A 25458-nucleotide genomic window follows, 5' to 3' on the forward strand; every position below is an offset into this window, starting at 1 on the left:
AACTGCTGAGCTGAATGTAAAGATCATGAAAGGAGGGTGATTTTGTGCACAGTGAAATGTGGAATCAGCTGCATAGTCAGTAAGTTTCCTAGGATATGCAGATTAAGGATTTTTAACTATTTTCTCAGGAATATTGGGTTCATGGGCAGGCATATGATTATTCAAATAATCTATGAACCAAGTTTGAGTGGTAGTTTTCACTGCAAAATGCAATGGTGTCATATCTTGTCTGAAATAGAGTTATGGAATGTAAGTTCTAAAAATGTACAACAGCTTTCATATATAATTTCCTGTAGCATGTCTTTTTTGCTCCAAAGGTATGTAGGTTTTAGGGTAACGACACTGCATTGACACTGATACAACCATGAACCATAGAAACAAAGTTGTTTTTCTGCTTCCAGAGAGTGGCTCCTTACAGAAAGGTCAATGACGGAAATATTCCCATACCTCTACTATTAAACCCCCTTGCCCTGGCATTTGAGACCACAGGTGCAAGCTGGTGATTGTGCCAGCCTGCCAGTGCTATATTCCCAATATGCCCATGCCACTGCTGCCCAGTCTGCCAGAGGGAGGCCCTTATGGGCTAGGCTCATTGAATTACCTGTAAACAAAAGCAGGCTGCAGAAAGTGACATAGTAATCTGGCTGCTGTGTTTTGTTTGGGTATTTCCACTCGTGTTAAATCCCGCACAAGCTTAATTAATACTCTCTGAGCCTCTCTCTCTATCCTGCACGCTAAACTACAGACCGTCTGTCCGCTCTGCAAGCTGATGTGTGCAGGTAGGGATAACATTACACACACACACACTTAGTGGGTTGTGTCTCCCTTGTGAATGACACGGGTTTGACCTCTGCTGGCCTTAGTGATTAGCTGTACCTGCTCCCCCAATCTGTCCGGTGCTGGGCGAGATAATAAAGTGATCATTTCTGATGCAGAATGTGTCTGTGGCTTACATCAGAGAGCCGGCACAACAAAGCCTTCAGCATGGCTGGTGCCATACTTAGTGGCTGTGGGAAATAGCAAGGGGAGTTACTGGCTGTGCCCCAAATGGCACCCTATTTCCTTTGTATTGTACTACTTTTGGCCAGAGGCCAGTGTACTATATAGAGAATAGGGTGCCATTTGTGATGCAAGACTGTATTGTAGATGTTGTATGATTCTTAGGGTGATTTTAAAATATTTGTTTTTATTTTATATTTAACCTGTATTTAATTAACTAGGTAAGTCAGTTAAGAACAAATTCTTATTTACAATGATGGCCTACTCCGGCCAAACAGGGCGACACTTGGCCAATTGTGCACCACCCTATGGGACTCCCAATCACAGCCGGATGTGATACAGCCTGGGAACAGGAATGTGTCCCCTGGACAGAGAAAGTGTTGATCCCACTCTACTCTAAAGGTATTTTGCCACTTTATTGTATAGGGACACTTTTGAAATCCAGCATAACTCCAAATGAATCATAGTCCCAGTATCCAATCTGGCCCAAGTGGACCAGACTACGGTGTAGTGAACGGGCCTACTGCAGAACATACAGTATAGGCTAGTAAGGAGCATTGTCTTGTCAAGGAGAAAGTGGGAGATAATAGAAAATGTGAGTCTCTTTGATAGATAGATTTTCATGGTGTTGCGTACCCCATCAGTTCTCTCAGCCACCCCTGAGATGACATCTGTTGTGGTTTTCTCACCCAAGAGGTTGCTTTCACTGAGATAAGTCACTTGGAGTGTCTTTGAGTGCATCCTAAATTGGCCCACTATTCCCTATAATGTGCACTACCTTTGACCAGGGTCCACAAGGGACATTTTTTCCTGTAATGTTGATAATGATGAGTCCAAATACCAACCCTCCAGGGCCTGCCTTCTCTCTCTCTCTCTCTCTCTCGCCCATCGGCTCTTATTCTTGATTTATTTGTCATGAATCATGTCGTCTCAGAGGGTTCCGAGATGGCAACCCATTTTCTTCCTTGTGATCAAGTCAAGGGGTGGTTTTTAAACTGCTTCTGACAAAACTGTCGTCTGAGACCTTTGCTATATACCTTGTTTGGAGGAGCAGTTCCTTCCAGCCCAGAACGGACAGACCAGCTCAGGTCAACCACATCACTTCAGTGTGTAGCCTACTGACAGAGTAACCTTTCATACAGTGTGCCTGTGATCATATGCCACTGGCAGCTCTGTGATGACCCTGTATATGTTGGGCTGTTTGAAGATGGATTCGTCTTGCTTTCTTTGCATGTTATATCTTCTGACATGCAAATCAGCAAGGCTGACAGTACAGAGGATACGGTGGAGACACATGACATAATGGAACAAAAGGCTGCAACACTCTTCTTGTCACATTAATTCCGTTGTCAGTGTTCAAAGCACTGGCTTATGTATTTCACAGAAACAAAGCTAAATGCAATACAACCCTCATCCACAGCGCTAAACCACATCTTAATGTAGACCTATAACAGTGTAAATGTTAACATCCAATATAGCTTCTATTGTAACTAAATTATTCCCAAAGCCCAGACCATTCCCAGAGAAACAGTCCAGTTATGTATTTCCCATTGCCGTGGTTTATGACTTGAGCAACCAGAAATGACAGGTCAAACTATTTTGGGGGCCCCCTGTAAAACTGCCTTTAGTCACACAAGGTCATTTTGGACTATTCTAAGCCCATGGTACAACACTAGTACACAGCTGTGTTTCAAAAGGGGTCAGCCTGACAACTTTAATTATATAAATAATTCTAAAACTTAAAACCCATTGTATGCTATGGTAATTGCAACATGAGTTGGAATGCATTTAGTGAGCTTAGCTTTGGTATAATTCCATGGTTTTAAATTTTAAATGGGGGACATTTCAATCCACTCAGTACACAAAGCACAAATACTTTAAAAAACCTAAATGCTCACTTGTGACACATTAAATACACAAACCAGCTAGGGTAGGCTACACAACGTCATTATCTCTGGTAGTAGTGTGTATGCCCATCCCTTTTCAAATACAATACTTTTAATGAATTCACTATAATATATTTATATACCTTCTCCAGCCCAATTTAAATATTTTAACTTGCCATTAGTTTGTTATCATATCAATTACTTTATTCAATGAGTGTATTGCACCACCTACTGGATTATACCGAATAATGAGCAGAAGAGTTCAGTAACTAGAATGTCCCCTCTCATTTAGACACAATTTATTTGCATGATAAACCGTGGGTTATGTTTGCCAGTAATACTTTAGCGGCTGTCCCCTCAGTGAAACAAAAATATACAGTTAGTCCAGAGTGAGTTCCAGATAATTTTATCCATCGCCGTATGGGAGCGGAACGTTCGTAGAATCTTGTGCGGCGCGTATACCCATATTTACGGTAACTCTACCGGCTAGCATACAAGATGGCGGCTCCCATAATAGAAACATGTCATGTCGCATGTTGTGCAAATCGAACCCCAAATGTTCTTTCATGGGGTCGTGGGGGGCTCATTGCATATGGAACATGCAATTCTGTCGCTCTCTATGACCCACAGGTTATATATTTCTTTCACAATTTGAATTATTCGTGTCGTTGCAGTGGCAGCATAGGCTAGCTATAGCTAGCTACATTATCAGTTTCGTCATTTTTGACAGTTCACGTTAGTCAGCTTTATTTCGTATTGTGCTAGGTGTCCTTATGTTGTTATTTTTGCTGTGACAGTCAGCTGTACTCTTTTACATACCATTATACAGGAGAAGTGTGTTGTTGCTGTCCTCAATGGACATACCGGGAGGGTGAACACAGTCCAGTGGGTCCACAGAGAGGACTGTGGTGAGTAGATACCTGCATGCTTCATCCATTGCTTTGGTATGCTGATAATGTGTTTTAAAATGTTCATCCAATGCTTTGGTATGCTGATAATGTGTTTTATAATGTTCATCCAATGCTTTGATAGACTGTTTCTGACAATTGGTTGTTCTTCCCTGATGGCTGTTAAAGGTAGAGAAACTCACCTGGTGTCAGGAGGGTCTGACAGTCTACTGATTGTGTGGGAGGCCCAAGATGGAAAGGTGTGTTTTAAAGCCATTAGAAGTAGGAATAGTCCTCATACCATATGTCAATGATCTGTATTGACACTTCTGTGTACATTTGATACATTATCTAAACACAGCAATAGTTTCACTAATATTGGTCCTTTCTAAGGCATATGTTTTGTTTTTGTGCCCCCTGCCCCAGTTTAAACAGTATGTTGAGTGTGTTGGGCATACTGGACCAGTGTGTGCCGTGGATGCCATCCACCTGGACAACAATAAGCTACTCATCGCCTCCACAGCCTCCGACTCCACTGTAAAACTATGGCTCTACACTGGGAGTAAAGGTAAGGGAAGCTTTTTTTGTCTCAGCGATAGACAAGTGTCCTGTCCAGCGGGTGTACTTGTACATCAAGTTGCCTCAAGCTACAGGAACAGGAGATGGAAACTAACTCGGGCAAGGCTACTTTACTTAGTTTTTTTGTGTGACATGGAACAGGTAAAGGAAATCTTTAGGACAGTCAGATTAGGTAAGGCTTCAGATCAGTGATGTTGCCTTTGGACTCATGGGCCTGCATCCCAAATGACACCCTATTACCTATGTACTGCACTACTTTTGACCAGGGCTCATAGGCCACCTCAATAGTACTCTCAAGTACTGATGGGGCGGCAGGGTAGCCTAGTGGTTAAAGTGTTGGACTAGTAGCCGGAAGGTCGTTCTGCCCCTGAGCAGGCTGTTCCTAGGCCGTCATTGAAAATAAGAATTTGTTCTTAACTGACTTGCCTAGTTAAATAAAGATAAAAAATAAATTAAAAAGTACCCTGTCTCAACATGATTAGGTTACAAATACCCACAATGTTAGCCAAAAGTCTGCTTATTTTATTTGAGACAGTGACGTGAGGTGGTGTTGCCCCTAGACGCTGATCGTGGGTCAGTTTAAAATAAAAATGTTATTTGTCACATGCTTCGAAAACAACAGGTGTAGATTAACAGTGAAATGCTTACTTACAGGTCCCTTTCCAACAATGATAAATATTACAAACATTTAAATAGTGACATGGGGAATAAATACACGGTGAATAACAATAATGAGTAAAAATAACATGGCTAAATACAGGGAGTACCAGTACTGAGTCGATGTGCAGGGGTATGAGGTGGCTATATATGTATATATAGGGGTGAAGTGACTAGGCAACAGGATCCATAATAGACAGCTGTATCAGCAGTGTATGTGGTGAAAGTGTGTGTGTGGCGTGAGTATGCATGTGTGCGAGTGTTGTGTGTGTGTGTGTGTGTGTGTGTGTGTGTGTGTGTAGAGTCCAGTGTGTGTACATAGTCAAGTGCAAGAGAGTTAATAAAAAAAAATAAAGGGTTAATGCAGGTAGTCCGGGTAACTATTTGGTTAGGTATTTATCAGTCTTATGGCTTGGGGGAAGAAGCTGTTCAGGGTCCTGTTGGTTCCAGACTTGGCGAATTGGTACCACTTCTGTACCAGGCGATGTCAGAGGAAGGCCTTAAAACTTGTCATGGACTCCAGCCACCCAAGCCATACACTGTTCTCTGGAGTCTATGACAATTTTTAAGGCCTTCCTCTGACATCGCCTGGTACAGAACTCCTGGATGGCAGGGAGCTCGGGCCCAGTGATGTACTCACCACCCTCTGTAACTCCTGGATGGCAGGGAGCTCGGGCCCAGTGTTGTGCTGGACCGTACTCACCACCCTCTGTAGCGCCTTGCGGTCGGGTGCCTTGCAGTTGCCGTACCCAACGGTGATACAGACAGTCAAGATGCTGTCAATGGTGCAGCTGTGGAACCTTTTGAGGATCTGAGGGCCCATGCCAAATATTTTCAGCCTCCTGGGGGGGAAGAGGCATTGTCATGGCCTCTTCACGACTGTGTACATGTAGGCGTGTGTGGACCATATTCATTCCTTAGTGATGGACACCAAGGAACTTGAAAGAAAAAGGAGAGAAGAATCCAGATATGTAACTTAACTGATCCTCTCCCCCTCTCTCCAATCACCAATGTAGATGCATGTTCCCCAATAATAGATAAGGTTAGGATTGGATGAGGAGAGATGATCCTAGACCTGTACCTAGGGGAAACTTCACCACAAAGCAAGAGAGACATCTGTGAGTTAATCTGTGCTGAATTGTTCCAGCTAGCCTGACATCTGCTGCTATGCTGTGGTAGCACAGACAGAACAGTCTGGTCATTTGAATCACAGCGTTAAATGAGTCATCACTTATCAGGTCTGATATTGTACTGATCTATTGTTACCGGTGTGGTTTCCACTCTATCATGACACCAGGATTGTATCAGGACATGGTTTGGTATCAAGGATATTATGCCGGGTCTTATTCATTAGTGCACAAGACATGGTGTCTAGTGAATACGACCCGGGATCACTCTGTTGTGTGCGTCCCAAATGGTACCCTGTTCCCTATATAGTGCACTACATTTGACCAGAGCCCTAGGGTGCCATTTGAGATGCTGGGATGTCATTATATTCACTGGACTGTTCTCTTCTCATCCTTATAAGTTATATGAGAGAGGAGAGGATGAAGAGAATAGTGGGAGGGGGTTACTGTAAATTAGCTGCTAGCATCTTCCTCTTCTTTGATGATATTTCATAAAAAATCAGGCCCTATTCATTTTGATGTGAGTTTCTTGTCAGGTCAAAGTTAAAGTCATTTCCATGTATCTCAGTATCAGTGCTGTTTTAATTTGAGATCTGTCCCTGCTGGCGACATGTTGTTTCCTTTGTAGCATTGGTTGTTTTTTCCCTCTCTGGGTGTAAGTGGGTGTGGGGGGAAGCGAACGCTGATGTTACGTGACAGTCATGGAGATGGCCGTGTAGCCAAATGGTACTCTTTTTCCCTACAGAGTGCATTACTTTGACCAGATTGTTTTGGGCCCCGGTCAAAAGTAGTGCACTATATAGGGAATAGGGTGATATTTGGGACACTGGCTGGGTCTGTCCTCAAGGCATGTTGTCTGATGTAGCCCAGCTGGAGCTCTGCTACAAGTATGTGTTGCTAGTGCTAGCTAGTACCTGGAAGACCCCTGGGTTTCTCTGGGGAAAGGAGAGAAGTTCAATATGTCACCCTTTGACAAATGTCTCTGCAGCTAGCATCAATGGAACTATCCTGGCTATTAGCCATCTCACCTCTCTAGGATAAGTTAATGAAATCATCTCGGAACAGTGCATTTATGGAACCCAGTGATTTTTCATAATTTTTATGCCCTATCATTAAGGCTAATTTTTCTGTATTTATTTTTCCTCTTTCTATGAAGCGGAGTGCACCCATACCATATCCTTTGGGAGCGGGTTTATGATGGATGTCTCGCTAGCGTGGTTGCCAGGCAGCAGAGGTAAGCTGTTTCCACAGCAGCAGTGAACCCTCCACACCTCAGATCATCTTGAAGTGTTCCGCATGTCATCTCGACTGCCTTTCACATGCCTGTTCCTTTTGATGCTTAGTCCGCCCCCCTTCCTCCCCTCCACTCAATCTGTCTTAAAAACATGAGGCACATGCAAATGTGTTATTATGCGGTCTGACTTCAGCAAGCGTGGCAAGACTAACACAATACACTCATTGCAGTTCCCATACTTGCCTGCGGGGGCGACGATTGCAGAATCCATTTGTATGCACAGTGCAATGGACAGGTAAGCTCAAGTAGCTGACTATATGAGCCAACAAATAAAGGTCATGTTAACATGAATACATTTAGTATGTTGGGTTAACGATGTTTAAACATATTTATTGACATTGATGCCGACCTTCTTTCCCTGTGTCTCTGACAGTTCAGGAAAGTCCTCTCCTTGCAAGGGCATGAGGATTGGATCCGTGGTGTGGAGTGGGCCTGTGTAGGTGAGGACCACACCACTGTTTTAAAAATCTGTTTCTTCATTGCCTTGTTTTATCTGGTGTGACCTACATAAATCTGACAAATAATCAGATAGTTTGACAAAATGCATTTGTGGTATAATCTGTATGTCCTGCTGACTAGTTAGGTACAGGTGGTTGTGTCACCCTGCTGACTAGTTAGGTACAGGTGGTTGTGTCACCCTGCTGACTAGTTAGGTACAGGTGGTTGTGTCACCCTGCTGACTAGTTAGGTACAGGTGGTTGTGTCACCCTGCTGACTAGTTAGGTACAGGTGGTTGTGTAACCCTGCTGACTAGGTAGGTACAGGTGGTTGTGTAAACCACTTCAGCAGTGCTCTGTTCAGGGCTACATCATAAATGGCTGTATGTATCAATGTATGCCCTTTATATAGTGTGTTACTTTTGATCAGAGTCCTATTTATTAATTATTTTATTTCACCTTTATTTAACTAGGCCAGTCAAGAACAAATTCTTATTTTACAATGGTGGAGTGCCAAACCTTCCCCTGTCCTGGCCAAACCTGCCCCGGACGACTCTGGGACAATTTTGTGCCGCCCTATGGGACTCCCGATCACGGCCAGTTGCGATACAGCCTGGATTCAAACCAGGGTCTGTATTGACGCCTCTAGTATTGAGGTGCAGTGCCTTAGACCGCTGCGCCACTCGGGAGCCCTATTGGGCCTGGTCAAAAGTAGTGCACCATTCAGGGCATAGGGTGCCATTTGGGATGCACACCAGGGTTTGTAAAAGCTATTTCATCTCCTTCACCGACCCTCATCACTAGACTCATCCCACTCAGTTGATAACTTACTCCAAGCTGGTCGGCCAGTATTGGCAGAGACACAGTGTGTCCCAAATGGCACCATATTCCCTACATAGTGCACTATTTTAAACCAGAGACTCTGATCGAAAGTAGTGCACTATATAGGGAATAGGGTGCCATTTGGGATGCTGTCAGAGATTAATTTATATGCACCAGCCCCACAGGCAGGGTAAAATTGCTCTCCACCTTAAAAGGGTAAAAGAAAATGAAAATGTGTCCTTTTATGACTGGGACGTCTGTTTAATTAGATTTCACTTTTGTGGACGGACGTCTTTCCATAATGCATGAAACGGCTGCAGCAGAGCCCAGTCAATGCTTTATTTCTCCCCCCCTCTCTCAGATACACTGTATCCTTCAAGCAGCTATTTCCACAGCCCTGTCTTTTGAGATCAGTCTTTTTTAATTCCAGCCCTTGTTAGGACATGGTTCAGCCAATGTTCTGACACTTTGTGGTGACTAAAGGTCCCCTCTCGTCACAGGAGTAAGGGTATTAGCCCTGGTGTCCTGGCCCCCTCATACTACCATGGCCATCTAATCACCCCGTTTCTTTCAACCAATCTCCTCGCTCTCTTCCCCAGGTAGTCGTAGTTGGACTGTTCTCTCTTCTCAGCTGTCTTACCTAGAGTGCATCTGAAATGGCACCCTGTTCCCTCTGTAGTGCCCTCATTTTGCTCAGAGGATATAGGGAATAGATCACATTAAGTGACAATAATGAGTCTACATCGAGTCTCACTTGTCAAAGATGTCTTCTGACTTCAACAGGATATCCTGATTTTTTTTATTTTTTTTAAATATATATATTTTACCTTTTTATCTAGGCAAGTCAGTTAGGAACACATTCTTATTTTCAATGATGGCCTAGGAACAGTGGGTTAACTGCCTTGTTCAGGGGCAGAAAGACAGATTTTTTTTACCTTGTCAGCTGAGAGATTCGATCTTGCAACCATTCGGTTACTAGTCCAACGCTCTAACGACTAGGCTACCTGCCACCCCCGGAATAAATAAAGTTTAAATTAATAAAAGTTAATAAATAAAGAATAAATAAATAAAGGTTCAAGGTTAATAAATAAAGGTTCAATTAAAATCAACTAATGTCTACCTCCATGCTGGCAGACGGGGATCTGTTACTGGCCAGCTGTGCTCAGGACTGTCTGATCCGGGTTTGGAGGCTGGTTGCCAAGTCTAGGACGAAGAGAAACGCGCAGGAAGAACGCACCATTAGGATGTCTGAAGATGTCTTTACACTGACACAGAACGGTGAGCAGACAGCAGGTTTCATTAGAATGAATGATTAAATCAAAACGTCAGGTTTGAGTCACTTTCACAGTCTATTTCAATGTCTGTCTAGCAAGAAGAATCAAGAATCACGTGATCATTCATGTGAATGTCATCATTGTCAATGTTCATTGAATTGATGCCTTTTATTCATAATAATGTTGTGTTATTTTAATCCGGGGAAATTTGGATTGTTCGATCCCTGGCAACAACCGTACAATTCTAAAACATGCCTTTTAACTGAATAAGTTATCACACAAATGTGGATGGAGTTTGTGATTGTACAATCATACCGTTCGACTTTAGATTCATGCATGTTGTCTTTTTGCCCCAGATGCGTCCTCAGCATTTGCAGTGACGCTAGAGTCAGTCCTTGCTGGCCACGAGAACAAGGTCTATGGAGTCCACTGGCAGCCCCCTGTCATCAAAGGTAATTTACTGTCAACCTATACGCCATTTGTTCCCCAGATCACACTTGACTTATTTCACTGTGATGTGGAGGTGTCATACTAAATGGTTTCATGGGGATGGAGGGAGAGTGATTTGTTCCACACGCCCATGACATCAGAAAGGGTGAACCCTGAACTCTTTTAATAGTTCACATCACTCACTGTCTGTCCGCTGCGGTACTTTCATGATGTTTTTATCCATCCAACCTGCGTTGCTGTATTGAGGCTCCGAGGAAGACCTTTCTCCTAGGTACAGTTCAGTATCTAGGGGCGATTTCACTACTGTGTTCCTTCATTGTGAAGCTCTTTGTCTCCCCTACAGGTGGCGACCAGCACCAGTCTCTGAGCCTGCTCTCTGCTTCCATGGACAAGACCATGATCCTGTGGGCTCAGGAGGAAGGCTCAGGGGTGTGGGTGGAGCAGGTCAGTGTCTTCTTCTGGTTGTGTCCCAAACAGCACCCTGTTCCCTATAGGGCACTACTTTGGTCTCTGGTCTTAATAGGGTGGGGTTCAGGACAAAGACCTGTGGTAAAGGTCACCCCCCACCCCCCCCACACACACACTCCTGTCTCTCTCTCTGTCAATTCAATTCAAAGGGCTTTATTGGCATGGGAAACATGTGTTACATTGCCAAAGCAAGTGAGGTAGATAATATACAAAAGTGAAATAAACAATAAAAATGAACAGTAAACATTACACATACAGAAATTTCAAAACAATAAAGACATTACAAATGTCATATATATATATATATATATATATATACAGACAGACAGACAGTGTTGTACAAATGGTTAAAGAACACAAGGGAAAATAAATAAGCCTAAAAATTGGTTGTATTTACAATGGTGTTTGTTCTTCACTGGTTGCCCTTTTCTTGTGGCAACAGGTCACAAATCTTGCTGCTGTGATGGCACACTGTAGAATTTCCCCCAGTAGTTTATCAAAATTGGATTTGTTTTTGTATTCTTTGTGGATCTGTGTAATCTGAGGGAAATATGTATCTCTAATATGGTCATACGTTGGACAGGAGGTTAGGAAGTGCAGCTCAGTTTCCACCTCATTTTGTGGGCAGTGAGCACATAGCCTGTCTTCTCTTGAGAGCCATGTCTGCCTACGGCGGCCTTTCTCAATAACAAGGCTATGCTCACTGAGTCTGTACATAGTCAAAGCTTTCCTTAATTTTGGGTCAGTTACAGTGGTCAGGTATTCTGCCGCTGTGTACTCTCTGTGTAGGGCCAAATAGCATTCTAGTTTGCTCAGTTTTTTTGTTAATTCTTTCCAATGTGTTAAGTAGTTATCTTTTTGTTTTCTCATGATTTGGTTGGGTCTAATTGTGCTGCTGTCCTGGGGCTCTGTAGGGTGTGTTTGTGTTTGTGAACAGAGCCCCAGGACCAGCTTGCTTAGGGACTCTTCTCCAGGTTCATCTCTCTGTAGGTGATGGCTTTGTTATGGAAGGTTTGGGAATCGCTTCCTTTTAGGTGGTTATAGAATTTAACGGCTCTTTTCTGGATTTTGATAATTAGTGGGTATCGGCCTAATTCTGCTCTGCATGCATTATTTGGTGTTCTACGTTGTACACGGAGGATATTTTTTTGCAGAGTCTCAGTTTGGTGTTTGTCCCATTTTGTGAAGTCTTGGTTGGTGAGCGGACCCCATACCTCACAACCATAAAGGGCAATGGGCTCTATGACTGATTCAAGTATTTTTAGCCAAATCCTAATTGGTATGTTGAAATTTATGTTCCTTTTGATGGCATAGAATGCCCTTCTTGCCTTGTCTCTCAGATCGTTCACAGCTTTGTGGAAGTTACCTGTGGCGCTGATGTTTAGGCCAACGTATGTATAGTTTTTTTCTGTGCTCTAGGGCAACAGTGTCTAGATGGAATTTGTATTTGTGGTCCTGGTGACTGGACCTTTTTTGGAACACCATTATTTTGGTCTTACTGAGATTTACTGTCAGGGCCCAGGTCTGACAGAATCTGTGCATAAGATCTAGATGCTGCTGTAGGTCCTCCTTGGTTGGTGACAGAAGCACCAGATCATCAGAAAACAGCAGACATTTGACTTCGGATTCTAGTAGGGTGAGGCCGGGTGCTGCAGACTTCTAGTGCCCTCGCCAGTTCGTTGATATATATGTTGAAGAGGGTGGGGCTTAAGCTGCATCCCTGTCTCACCCCATGACCCTGTGTGAAGAAATGTGTGTGTTTTTTGCCAATTTTAACCGCACACTGGTTGTTTGTGTACATGGATTTTATAATGTCGTATGTTTTACCCCCAACACCACTTTCCATCAGTTTGTATAGCAGACCATCATGCCAAATTGAGTCGAAGGCTTTTTTGAAATCAACAAAGCATGAGAAGACTTTGCCTTTGTTTTGGTTTGTTTGGTTGTCAATTAGGGTGTGCAGGGTGAATACATGGTCTGTTGTATGGTAATTTGGTAAAAAGCCAATTTGACATTTGCTCAGTACATTTTTTTTCATTGAGGAAATGTACGAGTCTGCTGTTAATGATAATGCAGAGGATTTTCCCAAGGTTACTGTTAACGCATATTCCACGGTAGTTATTGGGGTCAAATTTGTCTCCACTTTTGTGGATTGGGGTGATCAGTCCTTGGTTCCAAATATTGGGGAAGATGCCAGAGCTAAGGATGATGTTAAAGAGCTTTAGTATAGCCAATTGGAATTTGTTGTCTGTATATTTGATCATTTCATTGAGGATACCATCAACACCACAGGCCTTTTTGGGTTGGAGGGTTTTTATTTTGTCCTGTAACTCATTCAATGTAATTGGAGAATCCAGTAGGTTCTGGTAGTCTTTAATAGTTGATTCTAAGATCTCTATTTGATCATGTATGTTTATGCTCTTTATTCTTTGTTATAGAGCCAAAAAGATTGGAGAAGTGGTTTACCCATACATCTCCATTTTGGAATAGATAATTCTTCGTGTTGTTTGTTTAGTGTTTTCCAATTTTCCCAGAATTGGTTAGAGTCTATGGATTCTTCAATTACATTGAGCTGATTTCTGACTTGCTATTCCTTCTTTTTCGAGGTGTATTTCTGTATTATTTTAATGATTCACCATAGTGAAGGCGTAGACTCAGGTTTTCCGGGTCTCTATGTTTTTGGTTGGACAGGTTTCTCAATTTCTTTCTTAGATTTATTTCTGCATTCTTCATCACACCATTTGTCATTGTTGTTCATTTTCTTCGGTTTTCTATTTGAGATTTTTAGATTTGATAGGGAAGCTGAGAGGTCAAATATACTGTTAAGATTTTCTACTGCCGAGTTTACACCTTCACTATTACAGTGGAACGTTTTACCCAGGAAATTGTCTAAAAGGGATTGAATTTGTTGTTGGCTAATTGTTTTTTGGTAGGTTTTCAAACTGCATTCCTTCCATCTATAGCATTTCTTAATGTTACTCAGTTCCTTTGGCTTTGATGCCTGTCTCTCTCTCTCTCTCTCTATGTGTGTCTGTGTGTGTGTGTGTGTATATATGTCTCTGTCTGTCAGTCTCTCTCGGTTTTTGTCTCTCTCAGAACATCTGCTGTTTCTCTGTGCTGGGCTAAATTTAACAGAAGTGTGGAAGATGTAAGTTCCTCCCCATCTGCCCCTGAGTTTCAGGAGTGTTGAATTCTGGGAGAGACCTTATATAACCTTTCTTCTCCTCCTCCACTCTTAACATCTCTGAAATCAATGGATGACTATGCTACTACAAAGGACATAGTTGACTTTATCACCAGAATCATGCTTAAATCCCAATGTCAGAGAGAACTTTGCAGAGCTCTACTGTACGACAATTTGACTTGCATATGTGCCTAAATATTTAGCTGTGCGTTTCCATTTAAGAGCACCAGCAGACCTAGAATAATGAAGGATTCTACCTTTATTACCTCTAAGATTTTGTATTGTGTTCCCAAATTCTTTTGTGTGTGTGCCTACATTTTTCAACTTAGGCGCACATGTGCTCCTTGTAAAAAAAACAAGTCAGCGTAGAGCTCTGCTTTGTAGCATGGCTAGATAGTGATGACACCCCTCACTGGCTATCAGCCTAAAAGCAGGCCTTGGCCCATATTCATAAAACATCTCATGTTAGGAGAGCTGATCTACGATTAGGTCCACCTTGTCCTTGTAATCTTATTCATTGTAATCAAAAATGTTAAAGTCTAAGACACTTTGAATATAGGGCCAGGCCCTCACCCCAATCCAACATGAACAGGGCTTTGAGTGGCACTCTCGGAGAGAAAGATGACATGATGGAAGGATAACAGTCTACAGGGGATCAATCGATCTTGGTGTTTGTGCGTACAGTGGCATAAATTCAGTTCCTCCACTCTGACACCAGGAGACTGATAAGGATCTGCAACAAAGTTTAAAAATTGTTCCAGGCTCCTACTCTTGACGTTAATTAGAACAAGGTCGTCAATCGAAGGAAAGAGCAGCAGCAGCAGGTCTCTGGAAAAGACAACATGGCTCCTCTGGCCAGGGCTTTGACACAGCAAGGCAGGAGGAATACACACCTGGAATAGCGCCTGTCTTTGTTCAGTGTGAAAGTGCGTAAGATATGTGATCAGTTAATTTTTTTCCCCCTGATTTTTCAAACGGGGAGAATCCTTACAAAGGAAGCCATCGTCTGTTATTGTACACGTCAATGATTGACATCTAATTGCAGATTTCTTCCTCCCCACTGTGCTCACATCCAGTGGAAAGCTCAATATGTGTAATTCACATTAATAATACTCTTTTGTCAAAGGATATTACAATCTCAAAAACCCCACACTTAAGTGCTGGGCAAAGTCCAGGTTAATGGAAGCACACAGACAGTGGGAAGAGTTTTGTCACTGTTATCAATGACACATTCACAATTGGGATAGATGACATTGCTAAGGCCTTTCACATGTCCTGTCTGCACCAGAAGGATGCATATCCCTTTCTATACTGAACCAAAATATAAACGCAACATTTAAAATGTTGGTCCCATGTTTCATGTGCTGAAAATAAACATCCCAGAATTCTTCCATGCGCACAGAAAGCTTATTTTTCTCAAGTTTTGTGCACAAATTTGTTTACCTCCCTGTTAGTGAGCATTTCTCCTTTGCCAAGATAATCCATCCACCTGACTGGTGTGGCATATCAAGAAGCTGATTAAACAGCATGATCATTACACAGGTGCACCTTGTGATGGGGACAATAAAAGGCCTCTCTAAAATGTGCAGTTTTGTCACACAACACAATGCCACAGATGTTTCAAGTTTTTGAGGCAGCGTGCAATTGGTATACTGACTGCAGGAATGTCCACCAGAGCTGTTGCCACAGAATTGAATGTTCGTTTCTCGTCCATAAGCCGTTTAAGATAATTTGGCTGTATGTCCATAACCGTAGACCATGTGTAATTGTAACCATGCCAGCCTAGGACCTTCACATCCGACTTCTTCACCTGTCTGAGACCAGTCCCCAGACAGCTGATGAAACTGAGTAGTATTTCTGTCTGTAATAACGCCCTTTTGTGGGGAAAAATTAATTCTGAGGGGGTGGGCCTGGCTCCCTAGTGGGTGGGCCTGGCTCCCTAGTGGGTGGGCCTGGCTGCCTAGTGGGTGGGCCTGGCTGCATGGTGGGTGGGCCTGGCTAGTGGGTGGGCCTGGCTGCATGGTGGGTGGGCCTGGCTGCCTGGTGGGTGGGCCTGGCTGCCTAGTGGGTGGGCCTGGCTGCCTAGTGGGTGGGCCTGGCTGCCTAGTGGGTGGGCCTGGCTCCCAAGTGGGTGGGCCTGGCTCCCTAGTGGGTGGGCCTGGCTCCCTAGTGGGTGGGCCTGGCTCCCAAGTGGGTGGGCCTGGCTCCCAAGTGGGTGATCCTATGCCCTCCAAGGCCCATCCATGGCTGCGCTCCTGTCCAGTCATGTGAAATCCATAGATTAGGGCCTAATGAATTTTTTTCAATTGACTGATTTCATTATATTAACTAACTCAGTAAAATCGTTGAAATTGTTGCATGTTGCGTTTTATATTTTTATTTGTTGTAGATCAGGTTCATATTCAGTGAGGAGAAAAGGTTTTAAAAGGGAAGTGAAATGGGGGAGGAACAACCAGAACTTGTCTAATAAGAAACGCTTATTTTCATTTTCCGTTATGAAACGTTTTGCTATGGACTTAAAGGCCCACTGAGCTTAGCCAGGCAGTACATGACCGACCTGGGTTACGTCTTAATTAACACCTTACCCCTCCATGATGATTAGAGTAATTGGTGAAATTTAGCAGAGGGCCGGGGCAAGCAGTGGGATGGCGTAAATCACCAAGTACTAACGAGCCATACTGGTAATTAGGGACCGGGGAGACCAATAGACCAGAGCATCCCTCCCTCCCTCAGATGTGTCTGTGTTTGTATGTCTGTGTTTGTACGTATGTCTGTGTCTGTGTTTGTATGTCTGTGTCTGTGTTCGTATGTCTGTGTCTATGTTCATATGTCTGTTTTTGTATGTCGGTGTTCGCGTGTCTAGTGTGTCTGTCTGGGTTAGTGTGTCTGTCTGGGTTAGTGTGTCTGTCTGGGTTAGTGTGTCTGTCTGGGTTCGCGTGTGTGTCTGTCTGTGTTAGTGTGTCTGTCTGTCTGGTTAGTGTGTCTGTCTGGGTTATGTGTCTGTGTCTGTCTGGTCTGTTTGTCTGTGTCTGTGTCTGGATTGTCTGTGTGTCTGTGTCTGGATTGGTGTGTCTGTGTCTGGATTGGTGTGTCTGTGTCTGGATTGTCTGTGTTCGTATGTCTGTGTGTTCTGTGTCTGTCTGTGTTCGTATGTCTGTCTGTGTTCGTATGTCTGTGTGTGTTCGTGCATTTGTGTCCGTGTGTCTGTCTGTGTTCGCGTGTTTGTGTTTGCGTGTCTGTGTTCGCGTGTCTATTCGTATGTCTGTCTGTGTTCGTATGTCTGTCTGTGTTCGTATGTCTGTGTTCGTGTGTCTGTGTGTGTTCGTATATCTGTGTTCGTGTGTCTGTCTGTTTTCGTATTTGTCTGTGTTCGTGTGTCTGTACGTGTGTTCTTTTTATTTTACTTAACCTTTATTTTGACGGGGAGTCAATGCTGAGACCAACACCTCTTGTCTTTGTGTATCCATCAACCAATCAAATCAAATTCATGCGCCAAATACAACAGGTTACAACTTACTGTGAAATTCTTACTTACAAGCCCCTAACCAACAATGCAGTTCAAGAAAGAGAGTTAAGAAAATATTTACCAGATAAACGAAAGTAAAAAATACAATTTATAAAGTAACACAATTACATTACATAACAATAACGAGGCTATTTACAGGGGGTACCACTACCGAGTCAATGTGTGGAGGTACAGTTTAGTCGAGGTCATTTGTACGTGTAGGTAAATGAATTAGTTTATCTAGTTGTCAAAAAGTGCTTTACAGGAACCGATCTAGACCCCAAAGAGCAAGCAGAGACAGTAGCATAGGCAGTAGCATAAGCATGGGGTCTAGATCGGTTCTTGTTTTGTATAAACCTGTGGATGGTCAAAGCATCCCTTTACTGTACCGTATGGCCTTCTCATTGGTTTCCAGAACAACATCATTCAGTCCCTCTCCCTCCTTTCTTGTTCTATTCCTCCCCCTCTATCCGCTGGCCAGCGATAAGACCCCGCGTCGCACCTCGCATCCATATTGTTTTCCCTGCCTAACAAGACTGAGGTCGTTTTTGTTGTGCCTCTGTGAATTTTGCATGATTCACGGCGGGGCTGTTGTGTGTGTAAAAAATCAATCGGGTTAATGTTGCATCGCTCTGTCCTCCCTCGTATCTCCTGGTCGTCTATCCCCTGAATGGCTGGGGAGATGGGTCTCTCCTGGTCGTCTATCCCCTGAATGGCTGGGGGAGATGGGTCTCTCCTGGTCGTCTATCCCCTGAATGGCTGGGGAGATGGGTCTCTCCTGGTCGTCTATCCCCTGAATGGCTGGGGAGATGGGTCTCTCCTGGTCGTCTATCCCCTGAATGGCTTGGGGAGATGGGTCTCTTCTGGTAGTCTATCCCCTGAATGGCTTGGGGGAGATGGGTCTCTCCTGGTCGTCTATCCCCTGAATGGCTGGGGAGATGGGTCTCTCCTGGTCGTCTATCCCCTGAATGGCTGGGGAGATGGGTCTCTCCTGGTCCCCTGAATGGCTGGGGAGATGGGTCTCCTGGTTGTCCCCTGAATGGCTGGGGAGATGGCTCTCTTCTGGTAGTCTATCCCCTGAATGGCTGAATGGGGGAGATGGGTCTCTCCTGGTCGTCTATCCCCTGAATGGCTGGGGAGATGGGTCTCTCCTGGTAGTCTATCCCCTGAATGGCTGGGAGATGGGTCTCTCCTGGTCGTCTATCCCCCTGGGGAATGGTCGTCTATCCCCTGAATGGGGAGATGGGTCTCTCCTGGTCGTCTATCCCCTGAATGGCTGGGGAGATGGGTCTCTCCTGGTCGTCTATCCCCTGAATGGCTGGGGAGATGGGGGTCGTCTATCCCCTGAATGGCTGGGGAGATGGATCTCTCCTCTATGGTCGTCTATCCCCTGAATGGCTGGGGAGATGGGTCTCTCCTGGTCGTCTATCCCCTGAATGGCTGGGGAGATGGGGGGAGAATGGCTGGGGAGGGTCTCTCCCCTGAATGGCTGGTCGTCTATCCCCTGAATGGCTGGGGGAGATGGGTCTCTCCTGGTCGTCTATCCCCTGAATGGCTGGGGAGATGGTCTCTCCTGGTCGTCTATCCCCTGAATGGCTGGGGAGATGGGTCTCTCCTGGTCGTCTATCCCCTGAATGGCTGGGGAGATGTATCTCTCCTGGTCATCTATCCCCTGAATGGCTGGGGAGATGTATCTCTCCTGGTCATCTATCCCCTGAATGGCTGGGGGAGATGGATCTCTCCTGGTCATTTATCACCTGAATGGCTGGGGGAGATGGGTCTCTCTTCCTCGTTGTCTATCCCCTGAATGGCTGGGGTAGATTGGTGCCACTCAAGTGAAAGCGGACAGATTTATTGCAGTCGTTAGTCCAGCCTTAGGATCAACAGAAATTTGTCTTTGAAGGTCATTGATGGCTGGGCCTCTAGGAGGGAGAATAATGAAGTTGGCACTAAAAACCTCCCTGCCAAGCTGCTGCTAAGGCCCCCAGGTTACATGTATCATTACGCTACAAGGAGAATACATTTGTAGGCCTAATGTTTGGTGAATGTTATTCAAATTTCAACCCAAAATCCAACTTGAATAGGACTAAGAGTATACCTACTGCTACTGCTACTACTACTGCTTCTGCTACTAATACCACTACTACTACTCTCTCACTTTATCCCTCCTCTATTTAGCCCCTTCTCACTCACTCAATTCAAGGGTCTTTATTGGCATGGAAACCTAGGTTAAGTAGGTAATATACAAAAGTGAAATAAACAATAAAAATGAACAGTAAACATTACACTCACAGAAATTCCAAAATAATCAAGACATTAACAATGTCATTATGTGTTGTAACGATGTGCAAATAGTTAAAGTACAAAAGGGAAAATAAATATGGGTTGTATTTCCAATGGTGTTTGTTCTTCACTGGTTGCCCTTTTCTTGTGGCGACAGGTCACAAATCTTGCTTGCTGTGATGGCACACTGGGATTTCACCCAGTAAATATGGGAGTTTATCAAAATCAGGTTTGTTTTTGAATTCTTTGTTTATCTCAGGGAAATATGTCTCTACTATGGTCATACATTTAACAGGAAATGCAGCTCAGTTTCCACCTCATTTTGTGGGCAGCCTTTCTTTTGAGAGCCATCCGCTCTCTCACATTTCTCTAGCAAGGCTATGGTCACTGCTCTACTCTCGTGCTTCAAGCTTTGGGTCAGTCATAGTTCATCCCGTGTGCCATCTCAGCAGGCTTCAACCGCTCTCAATATGCGATCCGCTCTCTCGCGTGACCTGTTGCTCTCAAGAAAAGGGCAACATCCGCTCTGAAGAACGGGCTTCATTGAAAATTCTGCCACAGTGGTCAGCTATTCTGCCACAGTGTACTCATCTGTTTAGGGCCAAATAGTATTCTAGTTTGCTCTGTTTTTTTGTTAATTCTTTCCGATGTGTCAACAAGCTCTCTCGCTCTTCATCCGTGCTTCATCCCTCTCTCTCTCTCTTGCTTCATCCGCTCTCTCTCGCGCTTCATCCGCTCTCTCGCGCTCGCTTCATCCTCTCTCTCTCGCGCTTCATCCGCTCTCTCGCGCGCGCTTCATCCGCTCTCTCTCGCGCTTCATCCGCTCTCTCGCGGAGCGCGCTTCATCCGCTCTCTCGCTCGCGCTTCATCCGCTCTCTATCGCGCTTCATCCGCTCTCTCGCGGAGCGCGCTTCATCCGCTCTCTCGCGGGCGCGCTTCATCCGCTCTCTCGCGGAGCGCGCTTCATCCGCTCTCTCGCGGATCGCGCTTCATCCGCTCTCTCGCGGAACGCGCTTCATCCGCTCTCTCTCGCGCTTCATCCGCTCTCTCTCTCTCGCGCTTCATCCGCTCTCTCGCTCGCGCTTCATCCGCTCTCTCTCGCGCGCTTCATCCGCTCTCTCTCTCGCGCTTCATCCGCTCTCTCTCTCTCGCGCTTCATCCGCTCTCTCTCTCTCGCGCTTCATCCGCTCTCTCTCTCTCGCGGCTTCATCCTCTCTCTCTCTCTCTCGCTTCATCCGCTCTCTCTCTCTCGCGCTTCATCCCTCTCTCTCTCTCGCGCTTCATCCGCTCTCTCTCTCGCGCTTCATCTCTCTCTCTCGCGCGCTTCATCCGCTCTCTCTCGCGCGCTTCATCCCTCTCTCTCTCGCGCTTCATCCGCTCTCTCGCGGGCGCGCTTCATCCCCTCTCTCGCGGGCGCGCTTCATCCGCTCTCTCTCGCTCGCGCTTCATCCCTCTCTCGCTCGCGCTTCATCCGCTCTCTCGCGCTCGCGCTTCATCCGCTCTCTCGCTCTCGCGCTTCATCCGCTCTCTCGCTCTCGCGCTTCATCCCTCTCTCTCTCGCGCTTCATCCGCTCTCTCTCTCGCGCTTCATCCGCTCTCTCGCTCGCGCTTCATCCGCTCTCTCTCTCGCGCTTCATCCCCTCTCTCTCTCGGCGCTTCATCCGCTCTCTCTCGCGCTTCATCCGCTCTCTCTCTCTCGCGCTTCATCCGCTCTCTCGCGCGCTTCATCCCCTCTCTCTCTCTCGCGCTTCATCCGCTCTCTCTCTCTCGCGCTTCATCCGCTCTCTCTCTCGCGCGCTTCATCCGCTCTCTCTCTCTCGCGCTTCATCCGCTCTCTCTCTCGCGCTTCATCCGCTCTCTCTCTCTCGCGCTTCATCCGCTCTCTCTCGCGCGCTTCATCCGCTCTCTCGCGCGCTTCATCCGCTCTCTCGCGCGCTTCATCCCCGCTCTCTCGCGCGCTTCATCCGCTCTCTCGCGCGCGCTTCATCCGCTCTCTCTCGCGCGCTTCATCCGCTCTCTCGCGCGCGCTTCATCCCGCTCTCTCGCGCGCGCTTCATCCGCTCTCTCGCGGAGCGCGCTTCATCCGCTCTCTCGCGGAGCGCGCTTCATCCGCTCTCTCGCGCTTCATCCGCTCTCTCGCGCGCGCTTCATCCGCTCTCTCTCTCGCGCGCTTCATCCGCTCTCTCTCTCGCGCGCTTCATCCGCTCTCTCTCTCTCGCGCTTCATCCGCTCTCTCTCGCGCGCTTCATCCGCTCTCTCTCTCGCGCGCTTCATCCGCTCTCTCTCGCGCGCGCTTCATCCGCTCTCTCTCTCGCGCGCTTCATCCGCTCTCTCTCTCGCGCGCTTCATCCGCTCTCTCTCTCTCTCGCGCTTCATCCGCTCTCTCTCTCGCGCGCTTCATCCGCTCTCTCTCTCGCGCGCTTCATCCGCTCTCTCTCTCGCGCTTCATCCGCTCTCTCTCTCGCGCGCTTCATCCGCTCTCTCGCGCGCTTCATCCGCTCTCTCGCGCGCTTCATCCGCTCTCTCGTGCGCGCTTCATCCGCTCTCTCGCGCGCTTCATCCGCTCTCTCGCGCGCTTCATCCGCTCTCTCGCGCTTCATCCGCTCTCTCTCTCTCGCGCTTCAACCGCTCTCTCGCGCTTCAACCGCTCTCTCGCGCGCTTCATCCGCTCTCTCGCGCGCTTCATCCGCTCTCTCGCGCGCGCTTCATCCGCTCTCTCGCGCGCTTCATCCGCTCTCTCGCGCGCTTCATCCGCTCTCTCGCGCGCTTCATCCGCTCTCTCGCGCTTCATCCGCTCTCTCGCGCGCTTCATCCGCTCTCTCGCGCGCTTCATCCGCTCTCGCGCGCGCTTCATCCGCTCTCTCGCGCGCGCTTCATCCGCTCTCTCTCGCGCGCGCTTCATCCGCTCTCTCTCGGCTTCATCCGCTCTCTCTCGGCGCTTCATCCGCTCTCTCTCGCGCGCGCTTCATCCGCTCTCTCTCTCGCCCGCTTCATCCGCTCTCTCTCTCGCCCGCTTCATCCGCTCTCTCTCTCGCCCGCTTCATCCGCTCTCTCTCTCTCCGCTTCATCCCCTCTCTCTCTCGCGCTTCATCCGCTCTCTCGCGCTTCATCCGCTCTCTCGCGCTTCATCCGCTTCATCCGCTCTCTCTCTCTCGCGCTTCATCCGCTCTCTCGCGCGCTTCATCCGCTCTGAATGCGCTTCATCCGCTCTCTCGCGCGCTTCATCCGCTCTCTCGCGCGCTTCATCCGCTCTCTCGCGCGCTTCATCCGCTCTCTCGCGCTTCATCCGCTTCATCCGCTCTCTCTCTCTCGCGCTTCAACCGCTCTCTCGCGCTTCAACCGCTCTCTCTCGCGCTTCAACCGCTCTCTCGCGCGCTTCATCCGCTCTCTCGCGCGCTTCATCCGCTCTCTCGCGCGCTTCATCCGCTCTCTCGCGCGCTTCATCCGCTCTCTCGCGCGCTTCATCCGCTCTCTCGCGCTTCATCCGCTCTCTCGGCGCTTCATCCGCTCTCTCGCGCGCTTCATCCGCTCTCTCGCGCTTCATCCGCTCTCTCGCGCGCTTCATCCGCTCTCTCGCGCGCTTCATCCGCTCTCTCGCGCGCTTCATCCGCTCTCTCGCGCGCTTCATCCGCTCTCTCTCGCGCGCTTCATCCGCTCTCTCGCGCGCTTCATCCGCTCTCTCGCGCGCTTCATCCGCTCTCTCGCGCGGGCTTCATCCGCTCTCTCGCGCGCGCTTCATCCGCTCTCTCGCGGCGCTTCATCCGCTCTCTCGCGCGCTTCATCCGCTCTCTCGCGCGCGCTTCATCCCGCTCTCTCGGCGCGCTTCATCCGCTCTCTCGCGCGCGCTTCATCCGCTCTCTCGCGCGCGCTTCATCCGCTCTCTCGCGCGCTTCATCCGCTCTCTCTCGCGCGCGCTTCATCCGCTCTCTCGCGCGCTTCATCCGCTCTCTCGCGCGCTTCATCCGCTCTCTCGCGCGCTTCATCCGCTCTCTCGCGGCCTTCATCCGCTCTCTCGCGCGCTTCATCCGCTCTCTCTCGCGCGCGCTTCATCCGCTCTCTCGCGCGCTTCATCCGCTCTCTCGCGCGCGCTTCATCCGCTCTCTGGCGCTTCATCCGCTCTCTCGCGGGCGCGCTTCATCCGCTCTCTCGCGGGCGCGCTTCATCCGCTCTCTCGCGCTTCATCCGCTCTCTCGCGCGCGCTTCATCCGCTCTCTCGCGCGCGCTTCATCCGCTCTCTCGCGCGCTTCATCCGCTCTCTCTCGCGCGCGCTTCATCCGCTCTCTCTCTGCCGCTTCATCGCTCTCTCTCGCGCGCGCTTCATCCGCTCTCTCTCTCGCGCGCTTCATCCGCTCTCTCTCTCGCGCGCTTCATCCGCTCTCTCTCGCGCGCTTCATCCGCTCTCTCTCTCGCGCGCTTCATCCGCTCTCTCTCGCGCGCTTCATCCGCTCTCTCTCTGCTTCATCCGCTCTCTCTCTCGCGCGCTTCATCCGCTCTCTCTCTCGCGCGCTTCATCCGCTCTCTCTCGCGCGCTTCATCCGGCTCTCTCTCGCGCGCTTCATCCGCTCTCTCTCGCGCGCTTCATCCGCTCTCTCTCTCGCGCGCTTCATCCGCTAAGGCGCTTCATCCGCTCTCTCTCTCGCGCGCTTCATCCGCTCTCTCTCGCGCGCTTCATCCGCTCTCTCTCTCGCGCGCTTCATCCGCTCTCTCTCTCGCGCGCTTCATCCGCTCTCTCTCTCGCGCTTCATCCGCTCTCTCGCTTCAACCGCTCTCTCGCGCTTCATCCGCTCTCTCGCGCTTCATCCGCTCTCTCGCGCGCTTCAGCTCTCTCGCGCGCTTCATCCGCTCTCTCGCGCTTCATCCGCTCTCTCGCGCGCGCTTCATCCGCTCTCTCTCTCGCTTCATCCGCTCTCTCTCGCGCGCGCTTCATCCCGCTCTCTCTCGCGCGCGCTTCATCCGCTCTCTCTCGCGCGCTTCATCCGCTCTCTCTCGCGCGCTTCATCCGCTCTCTCTCGCGCGCTTCATCCGCTCTCTCTCTCGCGCGCTTCATCCGCTCTCTCTCTCGCGCGCTTCATCCGCTCTCTCTCTCGCCCGCTTCATCCGCTCTCTCTCTCGCCCGCTTCATCCGCTCTCTCTCTCTCCCGCTTCATCCCCTCTCTCTCTCGCGCTTCATCCGCTCTCTCGCGCTTCATCCGCTCTCTCGCGCTTCATCCGCTTCATCCGCTCTCTCTCTCTCGCGCTTCATCCGCTCTCTCGCGCGCTTCATCCGCTCTCTCGCGCGCTTCATCCGCTCTCTCGCGCGCTTCATCCGCTCTCTCGCGCGCTTCATCCGCTCTCTCGCGCGCTTCATCCGCTCTCTCGCGCTTCATCCGCTTCATCCGCTCTCTCTCTCTCGCGCTTCAACCGCTCTCTCGCGCTTCAACCGCTCTCTCGCGCGCTTCATCCGCTCTCTCGCGCGCTTCATCCGCTCTCTCGCGCGCTTCATCCGCTCTCTCGCGCGCTTCATCCGCTCTCTCGCGCGCTTCATCCGCTCTCTCGCGCGCTTCATCCGCTCTCTCGCGCGCTTCATCCGCTCTCTCGCGCGCTTCATCCGCTCTCTCGCGCGCTTC

The 25458-nt window shown here is 48.0% G+C and overlaps 1 protein-coding gene across 4 annotated transcripts in view; it reads left to right on the forward strand.

Annotated features, from left to right (window-relative positions):
- Nucleotides 1-3356: 3356 nt before the first annotated feature.
- Nucleotides 3357-25458, forward strand: part of elp2 (elongator acetyltransferase complex subunit 2) — a 62676-nt gene continuing 40574 nt past the window's right edge. For 3 of the 4 annotated variants that reach the window (XM_042295207.1, XM_042295209.1, XM_042295210.1), the window contains exons 1-10: nt 3358-3515; nt 3715-3793; nt 3962-4032; nt 4199-4340; nt 7292-7369; nt 7600-7664; nt 7803-7869; nt 9823-9966; nt 10319-10414; nt 10756-10856. In XM_042295207.1, the coding sequence (XP_042151141.1) occupies nt 3384-3515; nt 3715-3793; nt 3962-4032; nt 4199-4340; nt 7292-7369; nt 7600-7664; nt 7803-7869; nt 9823-9966; nt 10319-10414; nt 10756-10856 (975 nt within the window). In that variant the 5' untranslated portion in view covers nt 3358-3383. Of the gene's footprint in view, nt 3516-3714; nt 3794-3961; nt 4033-4198; nt 4341-7291; nt 7370-7599; nt 7665-7802; nt 7870-9822; nt 9967-10318; nt 10415-10755; nt 10857-25458 lie in introns of all 4 variants that reach the window. The other variant, XM_042295208.1, reaches the window with a different exon arrangement.

Source organism: Oncorhynchus tshawytscha, linkage group LG13 (genome assembly GCF_018296145.1).
Source record: "Oncorhynchus tshawytscha isolate Ot180627B linkage group LG13, Otsh_v2.0, whole genome shotgun sequence".
Classification (NCBI taxonomy): domain Eukaryota; kingdom Metazoa; phylum Chordata; class Actinopteri; order Salmoniformes; family Salmonidae; genus Oncorhynchus; species Oncorhynchus tshawytscha.